General features: G+C 42.3%; 1 protein-coding gene across 1 annotated transcript in view; it reads left to right on the plus strand.

The window, feature by feature from the left end:
- The first annotated feature begins 163 nt into the window (after nt 1-163).
- LOC111158699 (required for meiotic nuclear division 1 homolog) overlaps nt 164-25381 on the plus strand; it is a 43116-nt gene continuing 17898 nt past the window's right edge. Inside the window, exons 1-9 of the mRNA XM_022520909.1 lie at nt 164-301; nt 4295-4812; nt 11665-11773; nt 13986-14061; nt 18282-18321; nt 19133-19233; nt 21922-22028; nt 23376-23440; nt 24145-24221. Coding sequence (XP_022376617.1) covers nt 4309-4812; nt 11665-11773; nt 13986-14061; nt 18282-18321; nt 19133-19233; nt 21922-22028; nt 23376-23440; nt 24145-24221 — 1079 coding nt within the window. The 5' untranslated portion in view covers nt 164-301; nt 4295-4308. The remainder of the gene's footprint in view (nt 302-4294; nt 4813-11664; nt 11774-13985; nt 14062-18281; nt 18322-19132; nt 19234-21921; nt 22029-23375; nt 23441-24144; nt 24222-25381) is intronic.

Genomic DNA, 25381 nt, shown 5'->3' on the forward strand with positions numbered 1-25381 from the left:
CGGAATAAGGAAGCGGGCGGAGGCGGAAGCAAGCGGGGACCGGGAGGTACCAGGCACTAGGGAGCGGAAAAGGTCGCGGCGACGCGGGTCACGTGGTCCGGGAGTCACGTGCACCCGGCGGCTCACGCTCTGCCGGGCCTGGGGTGCTGCGCGCCTGCGCAGTGCGGGCGCTGGGAGGGTCGCCGGAGCTGCAGTGCAGGCTGCGGGAAGCGGGAGTTTCGGGACGGCTTTGTATCTGACCTGCGGCCGGGTCGGGGAAGCTTGTGCGCCTGGCACGTCCCTCTTCTTTTCCGTCGGAGAGGTTAGTGCACGGCCTTTCCCTAGCTAGCTTGTACGGGCCCTTACAGCGGTCCTCACCTTTGATCCCGGCCACTCAGAACCGCTCGGGTCACAGGTTTCACCGGAACCGCTTCGGTGTTCTTTGGTCGACTTAGCTGGGAGTGGAAAAGCACGCAATCCATAAACCCTTACTGAACCTTTTTCTGAGCCAGTGCATAACGCTTACCGCAAAGATTTAAAAAAAAAAAATGAGTTTACGGAATTGGAAGGCATGCTCCCAAAGATTAGCGCCCCTTATCCGTTGAATCGTAACCTGGCTGATACTGTTTTCTTATTTAATATTACTGTTAAGAAGTAGGAAATGTGCCCAGTAACTGAGTAGCTGCCTTGTATTTCATTCAGAAAATAGGAGTTGAATACCTGCTGTGTACTGGGCACTTCTGTGATCACGGAAGACACAGCATGGAAGGAAAACAAGTCTTGTCCTCAAGAAATTTACATTCTACGGAAGGGAGAGCGAAATCTGTTCTTTCCTCTTCTGTTTTCTCCTTTAGCTTTGTCACTATTTTTTAAAAGTATTTATTTATTTATTTATTTATAATCTCTACACCCAACCTGGGGCTCAAACTCACAGCCTGGAGATCAAGAGCCCCAGGCTCCACTGACTGAGCCATCCAGGCGCCCCTAGCTTTGTCACTGCTTAACATATATTTTACTCACCCAGTTTATGCTCTGTCATCTCCAATGTGATGTAAGTTTCAAAAGTCAAGGGTTTTTGTCTGTTTTATTTTCATGTGTATTAGCAGTTGGGACAAAGTCTGGCACACGGTAGGAACTCAGTTCTCTTTGTTGTATGAGTTGACAAATTAGAAATACAAGGCATTCAAGTGATGGTCAATGCAGTAGAAAAATAAACAGGAGAGGAAGATAGTTGTGCATTTTAAATGAAGTGGTTTGGGAAGACTTCGCTGGGTGGGATCTGTTGGAGCAAAGATCTGAAGGCAGTGAGAGAATGAGCCTTAATAGATTCTCAGAAGAGCATAAGGAGCAGCCAGTACAAAAAAATACCAAGATCCAGAGTGACTGGAGCAAAATGAGCAAGGCATAGAGCTGTAGCAGATGTTAAGGTGTTAAGGTGGAGATAAAGGGTCCGAGAATGTAGGACCATGCATCCATTTTAAGGTCTTTGGCTTTTATTTCAAGTAAGAGGAGAGGGTAGCATGAAATTTGGTGCGAGAAGAAAGATGTGATCTGGCATAGGTCTTCGAAGGATTGCTTTTGTTGCTGTGTTGAGAAGAATCTGCAGGAGACAAAGAACAGAGGCAGGGAGACCCGTTAGGTGGCTATTACAATAATCATGGGAAAGACAGCAGCTTAGACCAGGGTGGTAGCAGTGTCGGTTGAGACCTGGTGCAAATAAAGCCAGTGGGATTTGCTGACATATTGGGTATGAGGAATGAAAAAGCAAGGTGGATTGTAGGTTTTTGCCTTTAGCAAAGATAAGAATATAATTGCTATCTTGTGAGTGGGGAAGACTCTGGGAAGAATAGAACTTGTGGGAAGATTTCAGAAGCTCAGTTTTAAGCATGTTGTGTTTTTCATGCTTATCAGAGTGGTTTAAGAATAAATATTTGCTATTCATCATATTGACTTAGGAATAAATATTTGCTATTCATCAATGTGTAGGTTGCATATAAGGAGCTGAGAATAGAGAAGAAAAGTGGTCCAAGTACTGAGCCCTGGTGCTTTTGATTGTTGAGGGGATAGGAAAACACAAAAGAGATGGAAGTTACAACCAATGAGGTAGTAGGAAAATGGCCAGTGTCCTATCCCAGAAGCCAAGTGGAGAAGGAGGGTGGAGTGCCGATAAGTCAGTTAAAACGAAGATGGAAGTGACCACTGGACTTAGAAATATGGAACTCATTGGTGGCCTTGCCAAGGGAGTTTTGGCAAAGTGGTAGGGATGATAGCCTGATTGAAGTGGATTCAAGAAAATCAGAGGAGTTAGAAATAGTTAATAAAACTTATAAAGGAAAGGAACTGAGAGCAAAGGTATAGTGTATGGAGGGAAAGATGGGATCAGGGGAGAGTTGTTTTTATAAGATAGAGAGAAATTAAAGCATAGTCATATGCTAATAAGAATATTCTGGAAAGGGGCACCTGAGTGGCTCAGTCAGTTAAGCATCTGACTCTAGGTTTCGGCTCAGGGTCCTGAGATCAAGCCCTGCGTTAGGCTCTGTGCTCAGCGTGGAGTCTGCTTGTCTCTCTCCCTCTGCTCTTCCTCCTGCTCTCTTTCTCTCTGGGATAGATAAAGCCTTAAAACATATGTATTTTAAGACTTTATGTATACATATGTATATATTTTATATTACATATGTATATATATAAAGACTTTATATATAAAGTCTTAATATATATATAATATATACACATATACATATATATACAAACATATATTAAGACTTCTTTCCAGCATATATATATATATATATATGCTGGAAAGAAGGAAAAACAAATAGCACGAAAGAGGAAAGGAGGGTTTAACCATTCCTGCTAGAGGCAGGAAGGGCTGAGACTTGGTGTGCACATGGAGGACCTCGTTCCTGGTAGGACCACGGGCAACTCGTCTGTGGCAGCGGAAGGGAAGACCAAATACATAGGCACAGAAGCAGACATTGGGCAGGTGGATCATGGTGAGAGCTTGTGGAAATTGTCTTCTGTTCTGTCCATGAAAGAGGAAGCAAGGTCTTTAAAGAATAAGAAGGGAAGAGGAAGCAGTGAAGGTATGAGGAGAGAGCACAGAGTAGACTCTGGTAGGGAAATGGGTTATGGGTGTTGAGCACTGTGAAAGGCGTTCCTGAAGGAGGCGGCCATGATTTTAAAGTGAGACCAGTTGGCTTGGTTGGTTAGTTGGTTGGTTATCTGTGGCCACGTTCAGAGGCAGGCACATATTAGGTAAATTATATTTAATTTCTGTGGGTGTGATGTCACATGGGCATGTGGGAGAGAAAGGGATGCAAGCGATTCGAGGTATGTGGGGGAAGGAGAGGCGGTAGACCACAGAATGTCTACTGAGCGTGGCAGAAGTGAGGAGTGGGGAACGAGGGGCACTAACAGGCTGTTCGGATCCTTGAGTTGTTTGGTCCTATTGGGGTTGAAGCATTGTGGGAAATGAGGAAGAGGAGTGCATTTTTAAAGACCAGACATGGAGTTCGGAGTGGAATGCTTGACACCGAGCATATAAGGTTGTAGTTGGTGATAACACACAAAGCTTATGGAGAGCTTTTAGAGTAATTAACAATCTAATATACTTTTAACCTTTAAATGTAGTTTATGCAATTAAAATTTCACTTTCCTGAGATGTGGCCCAATTTTTAACAAAACCTAAATTTTGTGTGTGTGTGTCAGACACCTTAAATGCTACATCTGTCTTCCTCTACAAAGACAGAGAGAAAACACACTACTTGTTTGTCCTCTTCCTTTTGCGTTGTTTGTCTTAGTGCTTTGCGTGGCCTGTATGAAGGCAGTCTTTAGTTTCCAAGGTAAGAATTTCGTAGAAGAGAATAGGGAAGAACCAGTGTATACAAATTTCTAAAATTTTTTATAATTAGTTTCTTCAAAACCCACTGGTTCAACTGGCAAGGAGTAGTACTAATTAAAGGTGAACTATAATAGCTACTTGGACTAGAACTAAACATGGAATTCCAGCTTTTGAGATATTTTAGAGGTAGTAGCTTCTAAACATGGCTGTGACTCGCCCTGGTTCTTTTCCTTCTAGAGGTAGGTAATATAGCACAGTGGTTATCATGTTGTCTTTGGACTTGGAAAAGCCTAGGTTGTAATTACGCTTGTATTTACTTTTTTAACCTCATTCTTTTACTAGACTTAGGTTAAGGTGTATTTGTTTTGCAAATGTTTTTACAGAAATATTTTTAGTACCTAGGAAAATATTGTATATATTTGAAAACATGCAGAAAAAAAAAACACTTTGAACTTCGAATTCTTTTTCTTTTAGCTTGGGATGTGGTAATGTCAGCCAGACTGTTCAGAGCCCTGGCCGGATCTCACTGTATTTTATCAAAAATATGTCAGTGCCAAAGACTTGTCCATCGAACACTAAAGCCACGGAAAGAATTTGAGACTACAACATGCAGCACCGTGATGAGAAGTCAGAACTTGGATTTGTTCTTTCCTGAGACAGCAGCTGGTGGTTTGAGTAAGTCCCCGGTCCTGGAAATGAGTCCGAAAATCTCAAATACAAGCATACTCTCTCCATTAAATGCTGCGCATCGCCAGGATGAAAAAATGCACCTTCCAACCAGGAAATCTTTTGGTACTCACAGGAAAGTGACTCACAGACCAAATCTCTTAGGTTCTAAGTGGTTTATAAAAATATTAGAGCGGCATTACTCATCTCCATCAACGGAAACACTAGTTCCTAAACAAGACTTTCCGCAAATCAAGAGACCACTAAAAGCATCGAGGACCAGGCAGCCATCCAGGACCAACCTTCCAGTTCTGTCTGTGAATGAGGTAAAAACGTGTGGTGGTGGCATTCTGTTTTGTAATCATCACTTGCACTGTCACTGCTGTCCATGGAACATAGCCTTACTGTGAACCTAAGAGAGCTGGCCGCAAGACCTTTGAAGCCTAATAGTAAAATCTGTGATATCCAAAAGCAACCACCATCTTTTCTTTTTTTTTTTTAAGATTTATTTGAGAGAGAGCACACACTCATGTGAGTAGGGGAAGGGACAGAGGGCGGGGGTGGGAAGAGAGAGAATCTCCAGCAGACTCCCTTCTGAGCACAGCGCCCAAAGTGGGGCTCGATCTCACTACCCTGAGATCACAACCTGAGCTGAAATCAAGATTCAGACACTTAACTGAACTACACTGGTGCCCTAGGGAATCAACATCTAAGTTTTAAAAATTAATAGTATGTATAAAGACAAAGTTTAAGCAATTAAATATAAAAATACAGTTTATGAAAAGATTAGTTATTGACTTAAGGAAACTTTTAGGAAGAAGACTAGTGTTAAGTCCAGTGTTGGAACGGTACTGTAAAAAAAAGCCCATTTTGGGGCGCCTGGGTGGCTCAGTGGGTTAAAGCCTCTGCCTTTGGCTCACGTCATGATCCCAGGGTCCTGGGATCGAGCCCCGCATCGGGCTCTCTGCTTAGCAGGGACCCTGCTTCCCTTCCTCTCTCTCTGCCTGCCTCTCTGCCTACTTGTGATCTCTGTCAAATAAATTTTAAAACAAGAAAAATTCGGACTGTAGAAATTTGTCATCAAATTAAAAAAAAACATTTTTTAGTAGCTGTGCAGACAGGTAAGCACTCATTAGCCTGTGGTAACTGTATGAGATCGAGTAGTAAAATGACACGGCAAGGTACAGTCAGAAAAAAATGAGAGGTTTTGCTTCTTTAGCCTTTGAGGGTCAAAGGGTTTTTTTTTATTCACTGTTAAGAGGTTTATGGGAGGGGCGCCTAGGTGGCTCAGTGGGTTAAAGCCTCTGCCTTTGGCTCAGGTCATGATCCCAGGGCCCTGGGATCGAGCCCCACATTGGGCTCTCTGCTCAGCGGGGAGCCTGCTTCCCTCTCTCTCTCTGCCTGCCTCTCTGCCTACTTGTGATCTCTGTCTGTCAAATAAATGAATAAAATCTTTTAAAAAAAAGAGGTTTATGGGAATTGCTCAGCTACAATTGCATTTCCGTTCTAAATGATCAATACTGTTTAAGGTCCAGATCAAGCCCTTTGCCCACTTTTGTATCTTGCTAATACCTAGAACCGTACCTAATACTTAATAAATGTTTATTAAGTTGGAAAAGAGAGAAGGGAGGCAAAGGGATCTTTGGTGTTCGTAGTCATCCACATTAAAAGTGGGAACGTAAATATTTAAAACTTGATCAGGCCTTCTGAATCTATCAAAAAACAGGTTAGAATGTCTGTCTTAAAATCTTGATTCTGAGAAGTAGACCTTGAGCATGTTTAACTAGTGTTGTTTTGTTTTTTTCCGACTGCATAGTTGACTTCCTTCAATGAAGGAAGGTGTGACTAGGTACTGTACCCCCAAAGCAGAAGACTGGCTTTTATCTGCCCCAGCTGGAAGGGTACCCCGTTGTCACGTGGGCATCGTGGGGCTGGTGAATGCTTTGTGGCGGTATAGCCTTTTCTCCTGCTCTGGACTGAGAAAGGAAGGACTCTCCTTGTTCCAGAGAGCATGTGTGCTTTGTCTGGAACCCCACACGGGCTCCTGAGCTCGCTCGCTCTCCTGGAATCAAATCTTTACCTGGTGTCACTTGTGGAGATGAACCTACTAAGATGTTTAGCCCATGTGCCATTGGCTCGTAGTTTACCAGGTCAACAACAGTGCCTCTTGGTCACGGGTCCTGTGTCTCGGGATGGTGGAGGATGACAGCCGCGGCCCCAAGCAGCATGGAGATGGGCACGATAGGGAAGGGGCCAGGGGCCTGCTGGTGGTTTTCAGAGGAGCACCATTGTGTGCTGCAAAGTTATCTTGGGGGTTGTTCATAGTTGTCTGTATGTTCTTGGGGGATTTTTTAGTGAAATAGAATAGAAAGCATCAGAATGTATTACTCATGGTAGAGCTAATACTATTTCGTGAATTTTTTGTGTCAGCTCCTGATCTATATGCCTATGTGTACTGTGTATTCAAAAGGCTTTCTTGCCACAGAGAGTAGTCAAAAAACTGGAGAGCCGAAGTGTTGTACTAGTAATGTAAAATGTATTTGTGTTTTATAACTTTGATCTGTAGTCTATACATAACAGGAAAAACATGCATTTTTCTTTCTGTGATACAGAAACAACATTGCAGTAATGCATTAATTTTCTTCAGTACTAGAATGTGAATAAAAATAAACTTTCTTTTTCAAGAAAAGTGTTCCATCAGAGTGTGTGATGCGCTAAAACAAGAATCATATATAGATTTCTCGCCCCATCTGCTGGAACATGTTTTCTGTGGCCAGAAAAATGAAATACATATTGTGGCTTTCTTGGCTTTGGGTTTTAGGGTTTTGTTTTTGTTTTTTTAACACTTTAAAATAGAAAGGCCCAAGCTTAGGTGTTTAAATCCAGTAACTATTTTAGGTTAATTTGGCACATTTATTTAAGAACAAGTTGTTGATCCCATCCTAAACCCTGAAGTTTGTTCTCTCTACATATAGATATGTGATTCATTATAAAAACCCAGAAAAAAAACTTGTATGAAAACAAAAGCTTTTCACAATGTAACAGTATCATCAACGGGGGGGGGGGGGGGGGGGGGGGAATGTGAATACAACATACTCCATGGGCCTCTCTTTCCCTTTACCAAATGGATTTGAGTACAATCTTGAAACTTGAGGGATATAAAACTAAAAAAAAAAGAAATCTAACAAATCAAACTGAAGAACTTTGTGAATCATTTATTAATGAAGAAGCCATAAGTTAAAGAGAGACTGCGATCGAGATGCTTAAGGAGGATACAGAGAGTAGCAGTGTGGCAACGCCAGGTGAGCTGTGTGATGCTGGCCAGAACCGTGAGCCAAACCAAACAGGAGAAAGTGAGAGAAGGAAAGGTGACAATCTCTAGAAAGTCTGTAAAAATCCTTGGCTAAGTAAAAACAGATTGTTTCGAGATTCATTTTTAATCTCTTTGGAACTCAATGTGTTTTCTCATGGAAGCGGTGACTGAATGCCTTGCCTTGTCCCATCCTTGAGAGTGCACAGTAGTGCATGGACGAGTCTGGTCAGTAACACATAATTGTGGGGTAGGCAGGAGACAGCCGGGAGTTGGGGGGCCTGGGTGTGCTGGGGAACAGGGACCCCTTCCTCAACCTCAGTTGATCATTGCCAGACCTGCTTGATCGAAAGTTGGTGGAAATCTGGGTTTTGTGTGAAATCTCAATTTGTTGTTACAGTGAATTCAGATCTTAAAAATAGTAGTTGGGGGGCGTCTGGGTGGCTCAGTGGGTTAAGCACCTGCCTTCAGCTCAGGTCATGATCCCAAGGTTCTGCGATCGAGTTCCACATCTCGCTCCTTGCTCAGTGGGGAGCCTGCTTCTCCCTCTGCCTGCTGCTCCCCTACTTATACACACACTCACTCTCTCTCTCTCTCACAAATAAATAAAGTCTTTTTAAAAAAAACAACAACAGGAGCACCTGGGTGGCTCAGTGGGTTAAAGCCTCTGCCTTCAGCTCAGGTCATGGTCTGGGGGTCCTAGGATCGAGTCCCACATCGGGCTCTCTGCTTGGTAGGGAGTCTGCTTCCCCCCACCCCGCCCTGCCTGCCTCTCTGCCTACTTGGGATCTCTGTCTGTCAAATAAATAAATAAAATTTAAAACAAAACAAAACAAAACAACAACACTAGATGGGTCACCTTTTGAGTTGGATAGTTCTCTGAGCTGCCAGGTTACAATTCTGATTCTAGACACAGTTGTCCTCTGCCACTTCCGGTGCAGTTACGGGAAGATCATTCACTGGAATAGTTCTAGGGCTGGGGCCCTCTTATCTCCTCATCTCTCTCTCTCTCTCTTTTTTTAAATTTTTTTTTAAAGGGTCCTTTTTTTTTTTAAGATTTTATTTATTTGACAGAGAGCTAGAACACAGCAGGGGGAGCAGCAGAGGGAGAGGGAGAAGCGGCTCCACACTGAGCAGGGAGCCTGATTCAGAGCTCTATCCCAGGACTGCAGAAACCAGATGTTTTCTTGGTTCATGACCTGAGATCTGGGATCATGACCTGAGCCCATGGCAGATGGTTAACCGACTGAGCCACCCAGGTGCCCCAATTTTTTTAGGTAGGCTCCATACTCAGCCTGGAGCCCAGTACGGGTCCTTGAACTCATGCCCCAGAGATCAAGACCTGAGCTGAGATTAAGAGTTGGACACTTAATTGACTGACCCACCCAGGCACCCCTCTGCTCATCTCTTATCTTTTTTGTGCTTCCTGCTCTTCTCCCTCCGGCCCAGACAAAGCGTGTCAAGTAGTAGTCACAGAAGTAATTCTCACGTCCAGCCGAACCTACTGTGCTTTTGCTTGGCAAGCCTCAGTAAATTCGTTGGGTCTCCTGCAGAGCGGAGCTCACCCACGGCGGCCTTTCCTGATGCCTGTCACCAGGATTCCTCTCTTTCATCCAGCTTAAATCACACGTCCGGTCAGCTCTTCCTAACTCCACGGAGCCTGAAAAGAACAGACAGTATTAGCAGTTCTAACCTTAAGCATGTACTTGATTCCTCTGTAACTATCTATATTATCTATACTCTGGCTGTATGAATCCATATGATTTATCCGCAGGTTGATTCCCAGTGAGTCTGGGAATCAGCTTATCAGATACCTTCCTGCAAAAGGAGGGCGGCCTACATTCATTTATCCTCACATCCGAGAGCAATTTCCGCTTGTCTGACTTTCCTTTTTTTTTTTTTTTTTTTTCTTATTAAGTTAAAATCATTTCGGTGATGACTGGATATTTGATTGATGTTAGGTTTTTCGGTTTGTGTGTATCCTCAGTTCCTCTCTTTATTCCTCTGCTACTTTTTAAACCACATATGAAAACGGCATAACGGGTTAAGGAAAAGGGTTAGGCAGGGTTAGGCCATTTCTTGCGATAGGGCCAGGAGTTAGGTAACAAACGTGGGAGAGGGGAAGGAATTAATATACTACTTTTCTGAAACTCTGTACTAGGAATGTAACAGAAAGGGGAAGGGCTTAATGCTGAGATGAGTAACTCCTAGGAGTAAATTTTGATTCAGTGACTCATAAACCTCTTCTAACCAGTGGTGGGCCAAAGCAGCATAGGTGTCACATGACCATAGAGTCACTCATGTTCTGGTCGGAAATATAAAATTATGAACATACGAAAATTCAGATGTAAATTACTTGGTAAACTTTTTTTCCTCCCATAAATCTCGATGGTTTAAACATACCCGTACCCGTAATAGTGATAACTATAATCTCACACATATTGACCATTTGTGCTAGCCATGATTCTGAGTAATGGACATTCATCAGCTTTTTAAAATTTCACAACAATCTTGGGGCGCCTGGGTGGCTCAGTGGGTTAAAGCCTCTGCCTTTGGCTCAGGTCATGGTCTCAGGGTCCTGGGATTAATCCCCACATGGGGCTTTCTGCTCAGCGGGGAGCCTGCTTCCTCCTCTCTCTGCCTGCTTCTCTGCCTACTTGTAATCTCCGTCTGTCAAATAAATAAATAAAATCTTTTTAAAAAATTAAATTAAATTGCACAACAATGCTATAAGTAGGTATTTTGTCATCCTGATTTTTTTCTTAAAATCTGTTCAGATTCTGTACCAAACTCATGAAACCTTTGCCAATAGCTTTTGAACTTAATGGACTTCATCCTCTAGTGAGAAATATATTTTATATTATACGTCCTTAGATATGCATATGTGACCCAAAAAAAAACTTCATAAAATAACATTAACCTATGCTCTGAATGATGCATGGTAATATTTTCTATTTTGTTGTATTTAATTCTTTTTATTTTTTTTAAAAGATTTTATTTATTTATTTGACAGAGAGAGAGAGACCACAAACAGGCAGAGAGGCAGGCAGAGGGAAAGGGGGAAACAGGCTCCCTGCTGTTTCCCTGAGCAGGGAGCCCGATGCAGGGCTCAATCCCAGAACCCTGAGATCATGACCTGAGCCGAAGGCAGAGGCTTAACCCTCTGAGCCACTCAGGCACCCCTTTAATTCTTTTTAAAAGCTGGTTTGGACCAGGTAGATCGGTAGCAGGTCCCACGGATGGGTTGTGACTTACAGTGAGACAGACCAATGTGCTATGCCACGCCCCTTACCGTCTGTGTGCTGCACACACACACAGCACAGATGTACATGTATGTACACAGACAAGACTCCATGCACTAATGAAACCCAGACACATCATCAGATAAACACAACTTTTTGTTTAATAGTAACCAGAGTAAGAGTTCTGTACTTCCTTCGTAGATGTAAAGCCCTCTCTGCTGTACGAAGACTAGTGACAAATTATCACATGGCCTCAAATAATGCTGCTATGATGGGCTCGCCTGGGTGTCATACGGGCCCCACCCAGGGCCGTATGATGCCTTAACCCTCTCCGTATCTTTTGTTCAATCTGCACTTACACCACCACCACTGGGGGAGCAGCTCTGTTTTCGGGATAGCCCGTTACATCTCTTTGGGGGCTGGCAGGAGAAAGTCCTCATAGACTGGGCTGAAATCCATCTCCCTGTCCCTTCTTTCTCTTCACCCTCTTTGTGTTCCCTGTATGAGCCTTTGAGAGCTTTGATGAAAACTCTCAAGAGCTTGGTTTGCCAGATGGAGTGCTGGGAAGTGATCGCCGTCAGTTTAACCTCTTGGTAACCTGTCTCATGCTGATGTCGCCCAAATAGGACCTGATGCACTGCACAGCGTTTGCGACCGCAGATGAATACCATCTCGGGACTCTCTCTCAAGATCTGGCCTCCCACGGATACGTTGAAGTAACCAGCTTGCCTAGAGGTACATCTTCTTGAACCTGGGGCCAAGTATGTTAAAATGTATTGGAAAATAATTTTCCTGTGATACGCCTTAAATATGCATTTGTTTACATTCCGTTTTCTATTTAGAAGATCCTATCAGGAGTGCCTGGGTAGCACGTTTGGTTAAGCATCCAACTCTTGGTTTCTGCTCAGGTCCTGATCAAGGTCATAAGATCAAGCCCCACATTGGGCTCCGCGATTGGTGGGGAGTCTGCTTGGGACTCTCTCCCTCTCCCTTTGCCCCCTCACCCCACTGCACGCTTCCATGCGCACATTCTCTCTCTCTAAAATAAATCTTTAAAAAAAATAAAGGATTGTATCACGAAAATGATGTTGAGTCTCTTTATACAAATGGCAAAGATAAGAAATTAAAATGTATTTACACAGAACTTAGCTCTCAGATTAAAATCAGTATGGTTTATTAAGCTTTATTTGTAGGATCACCATGACTTGGGATGATCAAAGGCTGTGACACTTCATTTCTATTGCATTAAAAAGTTGTTTTAGGGGGCACCTGGGTGGCTCAGTGGGTTAAGCCTCTGCCTTCAGCTCAGGTCATGGTCTCAGGGTCCTGTGATGGAGCCCCACATCAGGCTCTCTGCTCAGCGGGGAGCCTGCTTCCCCCCCTCTCTCTGCCTGCTGCTCTGCCTACTTGTGATCTCTCTCTCTCTGTCAAATAAATAAATAAAATCTTAAAAAAAAAAAAGTTGTTTTAGTGTTACAGAAGAACCATGCAATTAATAGAAACGTAGGGAGAGCCTTTATAGGAAAATTTACCAGCACAATCTGATACTTGAAAACTAATGAAATTAATGAAATGAGAAATACAAAGAATATTGAAAAAAAGAATTAAAATAAACTTAACAGAATTTTAGGACAGTATCAGGAAGGATTCTTGAAATAAGAGCCTGTTTTGTATTAAAAAATAAGTAACTTGGAACACTCTGATGGAAATTAATGAATTTACCACTAAGTAGCAAAAACAGCAGGTTGAAAACCTCCCTGCTACCTAGAAAATTCTTCAAAGGGTCATTGACCCCATAAGAAACACATGAAATGTCACTGTGCTCTTTCAGCCTTGGTGGCTGGTACAGACTCCTTGTGCCATTTGATGGTAGAAACAAGCACAATTAACTGAGAAAACCAGAGCTTACGTCCAGAACCATGATGATAAAAAATTTTCCAGGTGTATCCTTGGCTGATTACAAAGCCTGTCAGCAGTCTGACCCTGTGCACCACAGCCTGGCTAGCTTCTAGTACCAGTCCCATTGCCCTGGGTCTTTTCCATTTCATTTATGTTGCTCTTGGGTACACAGGTAACTTTGCCCTCTGTAGGATGTAGTGCTTAGGGAAGTTAAACCTCACCCAAAAAAGGTAGTGTAGGATTTGGTCGTTATCTGAATGCCCCATTCCCCAGCCTCTACTAGGAACTCTGAAATTTCGTTGGTTCTAATTTTAGGTTTAGGTAATTTTAGGTGTTACACATTAACATTAATATATTAATTGACATGTTCACGTATATTTATAATTTATGTTATAGAATATTTTGTACTTACAACAATTAATTATGCTAATAAAGCAACTACTTGATGAATGTGTATTTTAGTATGTATATTAATACATATTTAATAATATTTAAAAGGTTATAAATATTTAAATAGTTACAGGTGGCCACAGTGTTGGTTCTCATGATTAACTTTGAACTCAGATATGTTTTGAAGTGGTATCTTTGTTTCTGTGTATTTTCTGTTGTCTCACACTATATATAATTTAAAAATCATCAAAATGAATAGTTTGAAAATGTTAAAATTATTTTATTAACAAAATGGTAATGAAAGGAGAATTTTGTGGAAATTTGAATTCTTGAATCTTAGTTGCATTAAAACTAAGACTTTAATCATTCTTAACTGGACTAGTGATTACTGTGAATGAAGATGGGTGTCAGTGGTTTTAAGTAGTACTAATAATAGTGTCACAGGTGTTTCACTGTTTTGTGAAAGTAATTTCTTACAGTCTTTCATTTTCATATGTTGAATACTTTCAGAAACCTAAAAATGGACAGAATGTTACAGAGCGCTTATTGATCTACAATGGGTTGATCGTAAGGACTTTAATAAAAGTTCATAGGTTGACTCGTAAACCTTGAGTCACTATATGGTGGTAGTTTTTCACGCCTCAATTTCAAATCACAGATGCAGCAAACATTTTGGTGATGGGTGTGGAACACTCTGCTAAAGAAGGTGATCCTGGAACAATATTCTTCTTCAGGTAAGACAAGTGGGCAGCCCTTCTGGGAAATGGGCCTGTGGTCAGATAATGTGGTCTTATTTCCCCCCCAAGTGGTAAGAACCACAGATAGTTTATTTTTATCTTTCTGCATTTTATACCTTTTCTACATTGTAATTTTCTTTCTTTTTTGAATTTTTATTCAAATTCTAGTTAGTAACATATAGTGTAATAATTGTGTTTAGGAGTAGAATTTGGTGATTCCTCCCTTATATATAAAACACCCAGTGCTCATCGTAACACATGCCCTCCTTAATACCCATTACCCATCTAGCCCATCCCCCCACCCACTTCCCATCAACCCTCTGTTCTCTATTGTTAAGTGTCTCCCATGGTTTGTTGCCATCTCTCTCTCTTTTCCCCCCTTCCCATATGTTCATCTGTTTTGTTTCTTAAATTCCACATATGAGTGAGATCATATAGTATTTGTCTTTCTTTGACTTATTTCACTTAGCATAATGTACTCAGGCTCCATCCATGTCAATGAAAATGGCAAGATTTCATTCTTTTGGTGGCTGAGTAACACTCCATTATATACCACTTCTTTATCCACTCATCTGTCAATGGACCTCTGGGCTCTTCCCACAGTTTGGCTATTGTTGGTAATGCTGCTATAAACTTCAGAGTGCATGTGGCCCTTCAGATCAGTATTTTTGTGTCCTTTGGGTAAATCCCCAGTAGTGCAGTTGCTGGATCATGGGGTAGTTCTGTTTTCAACTTTTTGAGGAAACTTCATACTCTTTTCTAGAGTGGCTGTATACGAGCTTGCATTCCCCCCAACAAGATGGTTCCCCTTTCTCCACAACCTCACCAACATCTGTTGTTTTCTGTGTTGCTAATTTTATCCATTCTGACAGGTATGAGGTGGTATCTCATCATGATTTTGACTTGTATTTCTCTGATGCTGAGTGATGTCGAGCATCCTCTCATATGCCTGTTTTCCACCTGTGTGTATTTGGAGAAAAGTCTTTTCATGTCTTCCGCCCATTTCTTAACTGGATTATTTGTTTTTTGGGTGTTGAGGTTGGTAAGTTCTTTGTAGATTTTGGATACTAGCCCTTTTTCTGATAGGTCATCTGCAAATATCTGCTCCCATTCTGTAGGCTGCGTTAGTTTTGTTGACTGTTTCCTTCACTGTGCGGAAGCTTTTTATCTTGATGAAATCCCAATGGTTTATTTTTGCTTTTGTTCCCCTTGCCTCCGGTGACATATCTAGTAAGAAGTTACTACAGCCTAAGTCAAAGAGGTTGCTGCCTGTGTTCTCCTCTAGCTTTTTGATGGTTTCCTGTCTCACATGAGGTCTTTCATCCATTTTGAATCAATTTTTGTGTGTGGTGTAAGAAAGTGGTCCAGTTTCATTCTTCTACATGTTGCTGTCCTGATAACATGGTCCTTAAACTTGAAGGTGTACCTCCTCCCTTAATAGTAAATGTGTCCAAATTTACTTGTGATTTAAATTTCTCCTTTGATACTTATTTGATCGAGGAGACTTTGTCAGTTTTAGAAATTTTCTGGTAAATCCTGATAACACAAATAATTTTGAAAACAAATAATTTTTCCATGGCTTGTTCTTTATTTATAAATCCGGATTCTTGATTCTGAGAGTAAGTAAAGCATCCTACTTTCCATTCATCTTCAGGGCTCCCCACCAGACTCCTGCTCCCACCCTGCTGTCTTTTTTCCTTTTTTTTCTCCTTCTATAACTCTTTTGCTTTAGTTTTAGACTATCTTATCTCTCCAGAGACATCAGACTGAAACCCTGAGTCATATATACTTACTTCTTCTCGTTAAAGGTTATTTTAACACCAAATACTCCTGAGTAACTGAGTGAGAATGGTTATGATAATAGAAACCACTTAAAGTAATTTCATATTATCCTCCCAGCTCTTCAGGAGGCCTGTTATTCCCTTTTTGCAGCAGGGGAAACTCAGGGTGAGAGTGCTTAAGGGAAGTGTCCATAGTCATGGGATTGTTCTGTGACAGAACAGAAATACATGGAGTGTCTGTAGGAACCCCAACTTTGATAAAAACCTTTGCGATATCAGTGTCTATGGTTGATGATAACTGGAAGCTCCAGCTTGGTTCCTTTCAATGCCTTACCTTCCTTTTGACAGAACTTTGGAGATAATCGAGAGCTCAACACTTGGCCCAAGTAGAATAGCGTCCCCTTCGGTTTGGAGGAATTTGAATTTCTGTAGGCCTCTAGATGAAAACCAGGAGAGCATCCAATAGAGATATAATGCAAGGCTAGTATGTAAAGATACATTTTCTAGGGCGCCTGGGTGGCTCAGTGGGTTAAAGCCTCTGCCTTCCGCTCAGGTCATGATCTCAGGGTCCTGGGATCGAGCCCCGCATTGGGCTCTCTGCTCAGCAGGGAGCCTGCTTCCCCCTCTCTCTCTCTGCCTTCCTCTCTGCCTACTTGTGATCTCTGTCTCTGTCGAATAAATAAACAAAATCTTAAAAAAAAAAAAAAAAAGATACATTTTCTAGTAGCCACATTTTTAAAAGTGAAAAAAAAAGATTTAAATTTGAACCCCAATAATAATATGTGTCACCTGAAATGAATTTTAATAATGTGCTTTATTTAACCCAACATATCCACAAGGCTATCATTTCAACATATAATCAGTCAATAATTAATGAGATTTTTCCATTCTTCTTTTCACATCGGGTCTTCAAAACCTGCTGTGTGGCTTACGTCACCAGCGTCACTTGGCGTGGACCAGGCCCAGTCAAGGGCTCCGAGCCCCTATGGCCTCCGAGTGCCACAGTGCACGGCACAGCTTCCTGAACAGAGGGGGCATGATCCCAAGACCTCTCATCTGCCCACAAGTGACCCTCTGAACTAATTACTCCTCTTGCATGGCTGTGGATACCAACCCCGACCACCTAGACCCTACACCGGTGGGTTTCCGCAGCCGGTTGCCGGTCCCCCCGCCTATCTTCTCGCCCACTGCCAGTCTGTCTGGCCGACACAGACAGGAGCCGTGTTCAGCGGGCGCTTCTGATCTCTATACCCTCCTGCTTCAGGTTCCGTGGAACCTGACCGAACTCCATGTCACTGCCTCTCCGGCCTGATCGCCTGCAGCTTGCTCACATCCACAGCCTTGCAGACAACGAGCCGTTTATTCCGAGATGCGCCGTGCTCCCTCACCCCTCCTCCCTGAGCCCACAGCGTTCCCTCTGCTGTGCTACCACTGCGCTTTTTCTCCTTCGGCTTAGCCCTACTTGTCCTATGGGAACGCAGGTCCTCCCGTGGACATTCCAGAGTACATTCTGCATAATTCTCTAAGTTGTCACCACTCTGCACCTGCAGTTGGAGGTGTGTCTGTCATCAGTCTTTTCTAAACCAGGAGTTCCTCGAGAGAACTAGACCAAACTCATCTTTGTATCCAATGCAAAGTGCCGACCCACACGTATGCTGACGAGCACAGTGCTTAAGACACGTCTGAAGAACCATAGGGACTACTGAATTTTTACCTCTTCTTCATTTCCACCTTTCTTTCCTCCGGTGCAATAACCCAGAGCCATAATTTCTCCCTCTTTCTCGTGTTTGTTTGTTTTTTTTAATTTACCATCAAAAACTGCACAGCATGTCAAACTTCAGAAAATCAAAGCAAGTTCATCTGTGGTTTTTAGACCTCACATTTTTTCAAAGCCAGAACTAGATTCAGGGCCCTCCTGTGGCTTCATCGTACTGCTCCAAGCACTGTCGGGATGGGTGGCATTATTCCCTGGGTGCTTTTAGCCATCTTTGGCTTTAATTTATCTCAGTCTCTTTATTCCATAACTATTAAAAGCATGATCCTTTATTCTTTTCCTATAGCAGAGTCTGCTATAGATTCTTAATGAGAGCTAAGACGGGTCCCCAAATTTTCCTTATTCTGTACATCAGAATTGAACCAGGTATGAAACAGTCTAGATACATGAAGTTATATAGTATTACAATAATATTTATTCTGCAAGCCATGTGAGAAATCATGAACTTGGGGGAGCTCAGGTTTTATCAAGAGTTCAAAAATAGTTCTTGTTTTCACAACTCCGTCTAGGAACCATAATGTCAAATAAGTAATAAATCACATTTTTTAAAAAAATCGCCTTCTGGATCTCTCCTAGAAGTTACGTAAGCATGACTTTATGTATAGCCCTAAAGAATATATTCTGGCATTAACTTTGTTGGTTCTTTTATTCTTTTAAATCAGAGAAGGAGCTGCTGTGTTCTGGAATGTGAAAGATAAAACTGTAAGTATATATAAAGTATAAAAGTGTAAAAATCTAGTTTTCTGAGAAAAAAACTAGTAATTATCCCGCAATAATCTGAGTCATGGAAGATAAATTAACAGATAATCCACAACTTACTCGCTCTGTGTTACGTGGTATTTATCCTAGCACTTTTGCCTTCTATAATGATTGTGTTTGGGGGTCCTGCATGTCTCAGTCGGTTAAGCGTCTACCCTCTGTTCAGGTCATGATCCTGGAGTCCTGGGATCTGAGCTCAGTGGCGAGTCTGCTTCTCCTTCCCCGTCTGTCCCCCCTCCACTTGTATGCTCACATGTGTGCACGCTCTCTCTCAAATAAGTAAAATCTTTAAAAAAAAAAAAAAAAAAGAACTCATGAGAGCAGAGATTGTCACTTTCTATACCTTGATAGTGTTTACATTTTTACAGTTTTGTAACATATTTTTTAAAAGATTTAAAGGCTACAATCCATAATGTTAAACTAGTTGGTTTTCTTTGGGTTGTGGAATTAGGGTCATTTTAATTTTCTTCTTTATGCCACTCTCTGTTTCCTAAATATAAAAACTATATAATCTCCTGCTGAGTTTACTATCACAAAGAATTTGCCTTTTCCTTCAAAATTAAGCAGAAGAGCTTTGCACAGTGGCAGGATCACAGCCAGTGAGGTTTCTCCGAGGCACGAGTATTGCTAATTAAAAACTAAACAGAAGAAACATCAGCAAATGTAATGAAAAATGTTAAACGCGTTAACCCTGAACCATAGTTTTGTACTGAGAGAGTCAGTGCAATTCTGGGTTATCTTGCTTCTCTTCCAGATGAAACACGCGATGCAGGTCTTAGAAAAGCATGAAATCCAGCCCTATGAAATCGCTCTGGTGCACTGGGAAAATGAAGAGCTTAACTACATAAAAACAGAGTAAGCAGCATTTTATCAAGTTTACAAAAAGAGCTGCAAGCAGTGAAGGCAATGAACAGCTGAGGTACTTGGAAACTAATTTTAAGACAAAAGTTATTGGTGCACGGGCGCCTGGGTGGCTCAGTGGTTAAGCCTCTGCCTTCAGCTCAGGACATGATCTCAGGGTCCTGGGATCGAGCCCCGCATCGGGCTCTCTGCTCAGCGGGGAGCCTGCTTCCCCCTCTCTCTCTATGCCTGCCTCTCTGCGTTCTTGTAATCTCTCTCGCTCTGTCAAATAAATAACATCTTTTTTAAAAAAAAGTTATTGGTGCAGATATAAAGCCTAAACAATATAATACGTGTTAGTAGGTAAACATAATGGTTTGAACTTGTCAGGCTACCCATAAATTACAATAAATCGATGTATAACCCCAAAATGGTAAGTATCCTAACTAAGCAGTCTAAACCAGTAAATGCTGTGCCTTCATCAGAATGAACCTATCAAGTTATTCTAGTAAAGGTTTCTCATAAGCCCATTTTCCCCCTGTTGATTTTGAGTGTGGGTGAGGGTATGATGTAAGAGAACCACTGGTAGAAATGGGGGGCCCGCAGGAAGTGGGGGCCCGACATAGCATCCCCAGGGAAGATGTGTGGGTGGGCAGCCCCCCACTGATTTTCTTGTCTCAGCAAGCAGGGGAAGATGGAGACAGATGGCAGTGCGAACAAGATCGAGAGGCCCTTTTCCTCAGAGAGTTACCTGGCTAGTGGAATACGAAAAAAAGAATTCTTTGTATTAAAGGAAGGGTTGAAAGCAGAGCTTGAAGAAAATTTGGAAGAGACGCCAGCTGTAGAAAGACGAGATGGGATCAGAGCCTAAGGACTAATAGCCAACAAAGATAAACTACTTGCCTTGTGCCAGGCACTGTTCTAGGTACTTTCCAGGCATCCTTTTATCTAGTCCTGACAAAAAACCCTACAAATGGCGTGAACCAGCTTTTCGGACAAGGTTCAGAGATATTTTGTCCTGCCTTAGGGTACCTGACCAGTGGGTGAGGGCCTGGGCCCAGAGTGGATGCACTTGAAAGTGAAGACGTGAACCTGAGAGACACAACAGAAGAAAAGCTAGTGGAGTTTTATTAATTTTCTTATTAAGCACTCAGCCTTGTGGCTCTGCTTCCCATGAACCTCCCTTCTGTGCTCTATTTCCAGAGCAGACTGTTGCTAGACACCCACAGACACGTACACACGCACGCTCACCCAGTACCTTACAGTCTCTGGAGGAGTAAAGTCCCCAGCTGGGGTCTCTTTGGCTCCCAGATCCCATGTTTGTCTTCATCAGAAAGCCCATCCCAGGGGCGCCTGGGTGGCTCAGTGGGTTAAAGCCTCTGCCTTCGGCTCAGGTCATGATCCCAGGGTCCTGGGATCGAGCCCTGCATTGAGCTCTCTGCTTAGCAGGGAGCCTGCTTCCCTCTCTCTCTCTGCCTGCTTGTGATCTCTGTCTGTCAAATAAATAAATAAAATCTTTTTTTTTTTAAAGATTTTATTTATTTATTTGACAGAGGGAGAACACAAGTAGACAGAGAGGCAGGCAGAGAGAGAGATAGAGAGAGAGAGAGGGCAGCAGGTTCCCCGCTGAGCAGAGAGCCCGATGCGGGACTCGATCCCAGGACCCTGAGAACATGACCTGAGCCGAAGGCGGCGGCCCAACCCACTGAGCCACCCAGGCACCCTAAATAAATAAAATCTTAAAAAAAAAAAAAAAAAAAAAAGCCCATCCCAGCTGCAGCGCCGTGGCTGACATATCAGTCCTGCCGGGGATCCCGGCTCTTGCTGCCTCGGGCGGCTCTGTGGCCAACAGCTCCTTCATTAAAGCATCTGGCACCTCTGCTGTCTGGTCTTTTCTTTTTCCTTCCACACGAGGGTGTCAGCATTCTGCCTCGCAGCCTCCCACTGGGTCCACAGCTTTGCCCATCTCTTGCCTCACATCTTCTGTGACGGTTTACCCTATATGTTGCCTGTTTGCTTGTGAGGTTTCTGTTCCCAAGTTCCCTCCCATGCCCTATCTCCCAGTCCTCGCAAAGGCCTCACATGTGCCCCTCACTGTTCACCGCTTCCCATCTCCCTCCCTGTTCCCACTGTGTCAGTGTGACTGTAGATGACAGTGTGACTTTAGAGGACAGTGTGACTGTAGGTGACTGTGTAGATAGCTTTATATTCACCATTATTATATTATCCACCATCGACAATAGGAATATATTATATTTACCATTATATATTTTATATATATACATATATATATTTTTTTTTTCACCATTCACCATCCATCAGCAATTATTTGGGATCATTTTCCCTTTCTACAAAATATTAAAACATGCTTGTTAATTTTTGCTGTGTGGATTTCCTATAAATGAACGATTCTCCTACTGAACATCTAGTTTCTTGATGTTTTACTGTTAAACAATTCATCATAAAAAAGTTTTCCTACACAGATCTTTCTTTGCATCTTTGATTATATCCTTAGGATAAATTCCTAGAAGTGGCATTACTCGGATCAAAGGGTATAAGAACAGTTATGAGAGTCTTGATACAAATTGCCAAATGACCTCTAGAAAGAGTATAAGGTGACTACTTCAAAAGAAGAAAAAAATTTTTTTAAGAAAAAGTGCTTTTTAAGATTTAGAAGATAATTTTTTTTTCTCCTTTTCACAGGGGACAGTCGAAACTTCACAGAGGGGAAATCAGATTAAATTCAGACCTAGATATAGATGACGCCATTCTAGAGAAATTTGCTTTCTCGAATGCTCTTTGTCTTTCAGGTAAGTTAATGCTACTTGTCAGAGAAAGTGTGACATGGTTTTCATTTCATCAGGGAAGTTTAAGCATTCAGTAAAGAGTTAGGCATGTATTCACAGATTATTCAGCAAAGCCTTAACATTTCTTTGCAAAAGGAAAAAACAGAGAATAGAGTGTGTGAAGGTATTCATTCTCTATTAACTGTATCAGTAAAGCTTTCCCTCTCCAGAAATTTTTGTAGTATTATCCCCTTTGTTTTCCTGTCTTCTCCTGCATGGTGGTGGCTCTCAGGTTGTCTCTAATCCAGGCAGAGAAAGCCCAGTGTGACTGGACACAGATCTCTGGGTAAAAGTGTACCCCGGTTCCTCGCAGCGATGGGACAGAGACTCGTGTGCTAAATAGAACTCCAGACATTTGGGGCACCTGGGGGGCTCAGTCAATTAAGCGTCTGCCTTTGGCTCAAGTCATGATCTCAGGGTCCTGGGATCCAGTCCTGCATCGGGCTCCCTGCTCAGCCGGGAGTCTGCTTCTCCCTCTCCCTCTGCCCCTCTCCCCAACTTGTACTCTCTCTCAAATAAATAAATAAAACCTTAAAAAAAAAAAAATACCTCAGACGTTCTCTAAGAATTGTGTGGCGGTCCCCTACACTCCACTGTGGCGGATGTGGCCTGCTCGGGAGGCTTCGGGGGTGCTCGCTTCGGCAGCACATATAGTAAAATTGGAACGGGAGGCTTCGGGGGGCTCGTGAGCCATACACACAGCCCCTAGGAATGTAAGGAGTAGGAGGGAAGGCAGGGAAGGCCTAGTTCCTGCCGCATTGACAAGCCACGCTTCCCTTCGGGGTGTACCTTGTGCTCTCTGGCTTTCTGAGATGCAGCGGTAGAAAATTAGGAATTCGACCCAATGTCGTTGCGGTCTGCCAGCTGGACTTGGATGTGTACTTTTTCCTCCCTCTTCTTCACTTCAGTGCTGAACTTGATCATGAGAACGAGCTATTCTCAGGTTTCAGTTGCACATTGTTAGCACATTTGCTCCTTTAACTCTTACTGAAATGGTGGTGAAGGTACTGGGCAAGTAATTGTGTATTCTTTTTTTTTAAAGATTTTATTTATTTATTTGACAGAGAGAGATCACCAGTAGACAGAGAGGCAGGCAGATAGAGAGAGAGAGAGGGAAGCAGGCTCCCTGCCGAGCAGAGAGCCCGATGCGGGACTCGATCCCAGGACCCTGAGATCATGACCTGAGCCGAAGGCAGCGGCTTAACCCACTGAGCCACCCAGGTGCCCCGTAATTGTGTATTCTGTATAAACATGACTATGTGGATGAAAAAATGTTCCATTATTACTCCTTTTTTTTTTTTTTTTCCCCAGTGAAACTGGCTATTTGGGAGGCATCACTGGATAAATTTGTTGAGTCTATTCAGTCAATTCCAGAGGTAATTATACCAATTTTATGCTTGTTTTCAAGGGTTGGTTTCTATTTGGGAGAAATACAAATTTCCCACCCTAACAATATACTTAGGAGTACAATAAGGTAGTAATAAATGCTAGAAAAGCTGTACTGCATTTAAGCAAAAACAATATTCATTATACCTAAAATTAAAAAAATTTATATATATATTTTTTTACTTTTGAAAACTTAGAATTCTAATTCTTTCTTCTGATGGTGTAGTATTTTTAATATAACTATCCTTTTTTAAAAAGTGAGCTGTTTCCTCTCTAAGGAAGGGGATTATGACCAGTGTTCTTGACTGAGAACTATTTTGCCAAATTATGAGACAAATAGTGGCTTGAAAAGTAATAGTTCTATCAGAATACACCAAAACTTACTGTTGACTGTAATTTTGTTTTTACTGTGAAAGAATAACAGAATTATACTTGGTAAAAGAGGCCCTGTTTTCTCAATAAGAGATTAGGACTGTAGATCCTAGAAAATGCCATTGAGAAGGGAAATGCAACAAGGGAATATAGAATTTCTACCCAATAAGATGTTGAAATTTCAAAGAGAGATGACTGAGAGACATTATCCAAGGTGTCATTTACGTCTGCTCTAGAATGTGCTTTATGGTCCTGTTACTTGTCGGAGATACGTTTGTGTAGACGCATGTATGTATGTCTGTGTTTTTTCCCTCCCAAATAGGCTTTAAAAGCTGGGAAGAAAGTGAAACTATCTCATGAAGAAGTGATGCAGAAAATGGGTGAACTCTTTGCCTTGAGGTAGAATTTTCTCTGTAAATAAGATTAACGTATGTATGTAACAGTGTGAAGAAGACGTTGCTGTCCTTGTCTAGTAAAAAGCCAACGTGGGCCTTGATGGGAAGGGCGGCCTCTCTCGCCTCACAGACATGGAGCCAGGGGAGCTCGTTCCCCTTAGAAGAACTTGGGCTGTACTAGGACTGCACTGCAAGACATTCTGTGTGCGCCCAGAGATCATAACTAATCTACGTTAAACCTACATAAGGGAGCCCAGTAGATGTTCTTGGTAGGTAGAAAGATACATTCTAGAATTTGGGTAATGGGAATTCTTGGTAAAAAGATCTCCTCACATCTGGAGAACGTACTGCTCAGCGAAATAAGCCAGTCAGAGAAAGACAAATACCATGTGATTTCATTCCTGGTGGCATTTACAAAACAAAACAACAAAGGAAAAAGAGACAAACCAAAAAGACAGACTGTTAGCTGTAGAGAGCAGATGCAGATGGTTTGGGGGGTGTGGGGGGTTGTATTAGTAGGAGAAGGGGATTGAGAGTACACTTATCCTAACAAGCACTGAGCAATGTATCTAATTGATGAATCACCGTATCGTAACCTAGTAGAACTAATATAACACATAAACTACATCGGAATTAAAATACAAACTATATATATATATATATTGCATGATATTGCTTAGTAGAAGCAAGTGCTACGGAAATGTTACATACCGTGTGTCGTCCACTCTGAGACACACTGTAAGAAGCCACAGCAGAGACGGACGCTGCCAGTGGAGCTCTGAGACAGTGCTCTTTTATCACAGAATTAACCTCTTACACTGAAATAACTCCTTGAGCTTTGTCGGGTGTGCATTCCATACCATTCGCTCTTGGGCGCACAGAAAAGGAAAGCAAGAGGGAAGGCAGGGCAATGACCACTAAGTGACAGCCACCACCTGTATGACATCATGCCGTCCATTTTCAGAGATGGGAAGGAACGGTGTCTTAAGACTGACAAAGTACATCGCTGTATCTTTTAAAGAAGTTTCTGGAAAGGTGTTCAGTTTCTTTCATTTTTGTCATTTTCCCAGGATTTATGAGATGAAACATCCTGAATCTTGGCACAATTTCATAGGACAGGATTGTTCAGCGTCTTGTCCCTCCAAGTGTGTGGCATGAGCTGCT

This window comes from Enhydra lutris, unplaced genomic scaffold (genome assembly GCF_002288905.1).
Source record: "Enhydra lutris kenyoni isolate GAN:26980312 unplaced genomic scaffold, ASM228890v2 scaffoldscaffold62, whole genome shotgun sequence".
NCBI lineage: Eukaryota > Metazoa > Chordata > Mammalia > Carnivora > Mustelidae > Enhydra > Enhydra lutris.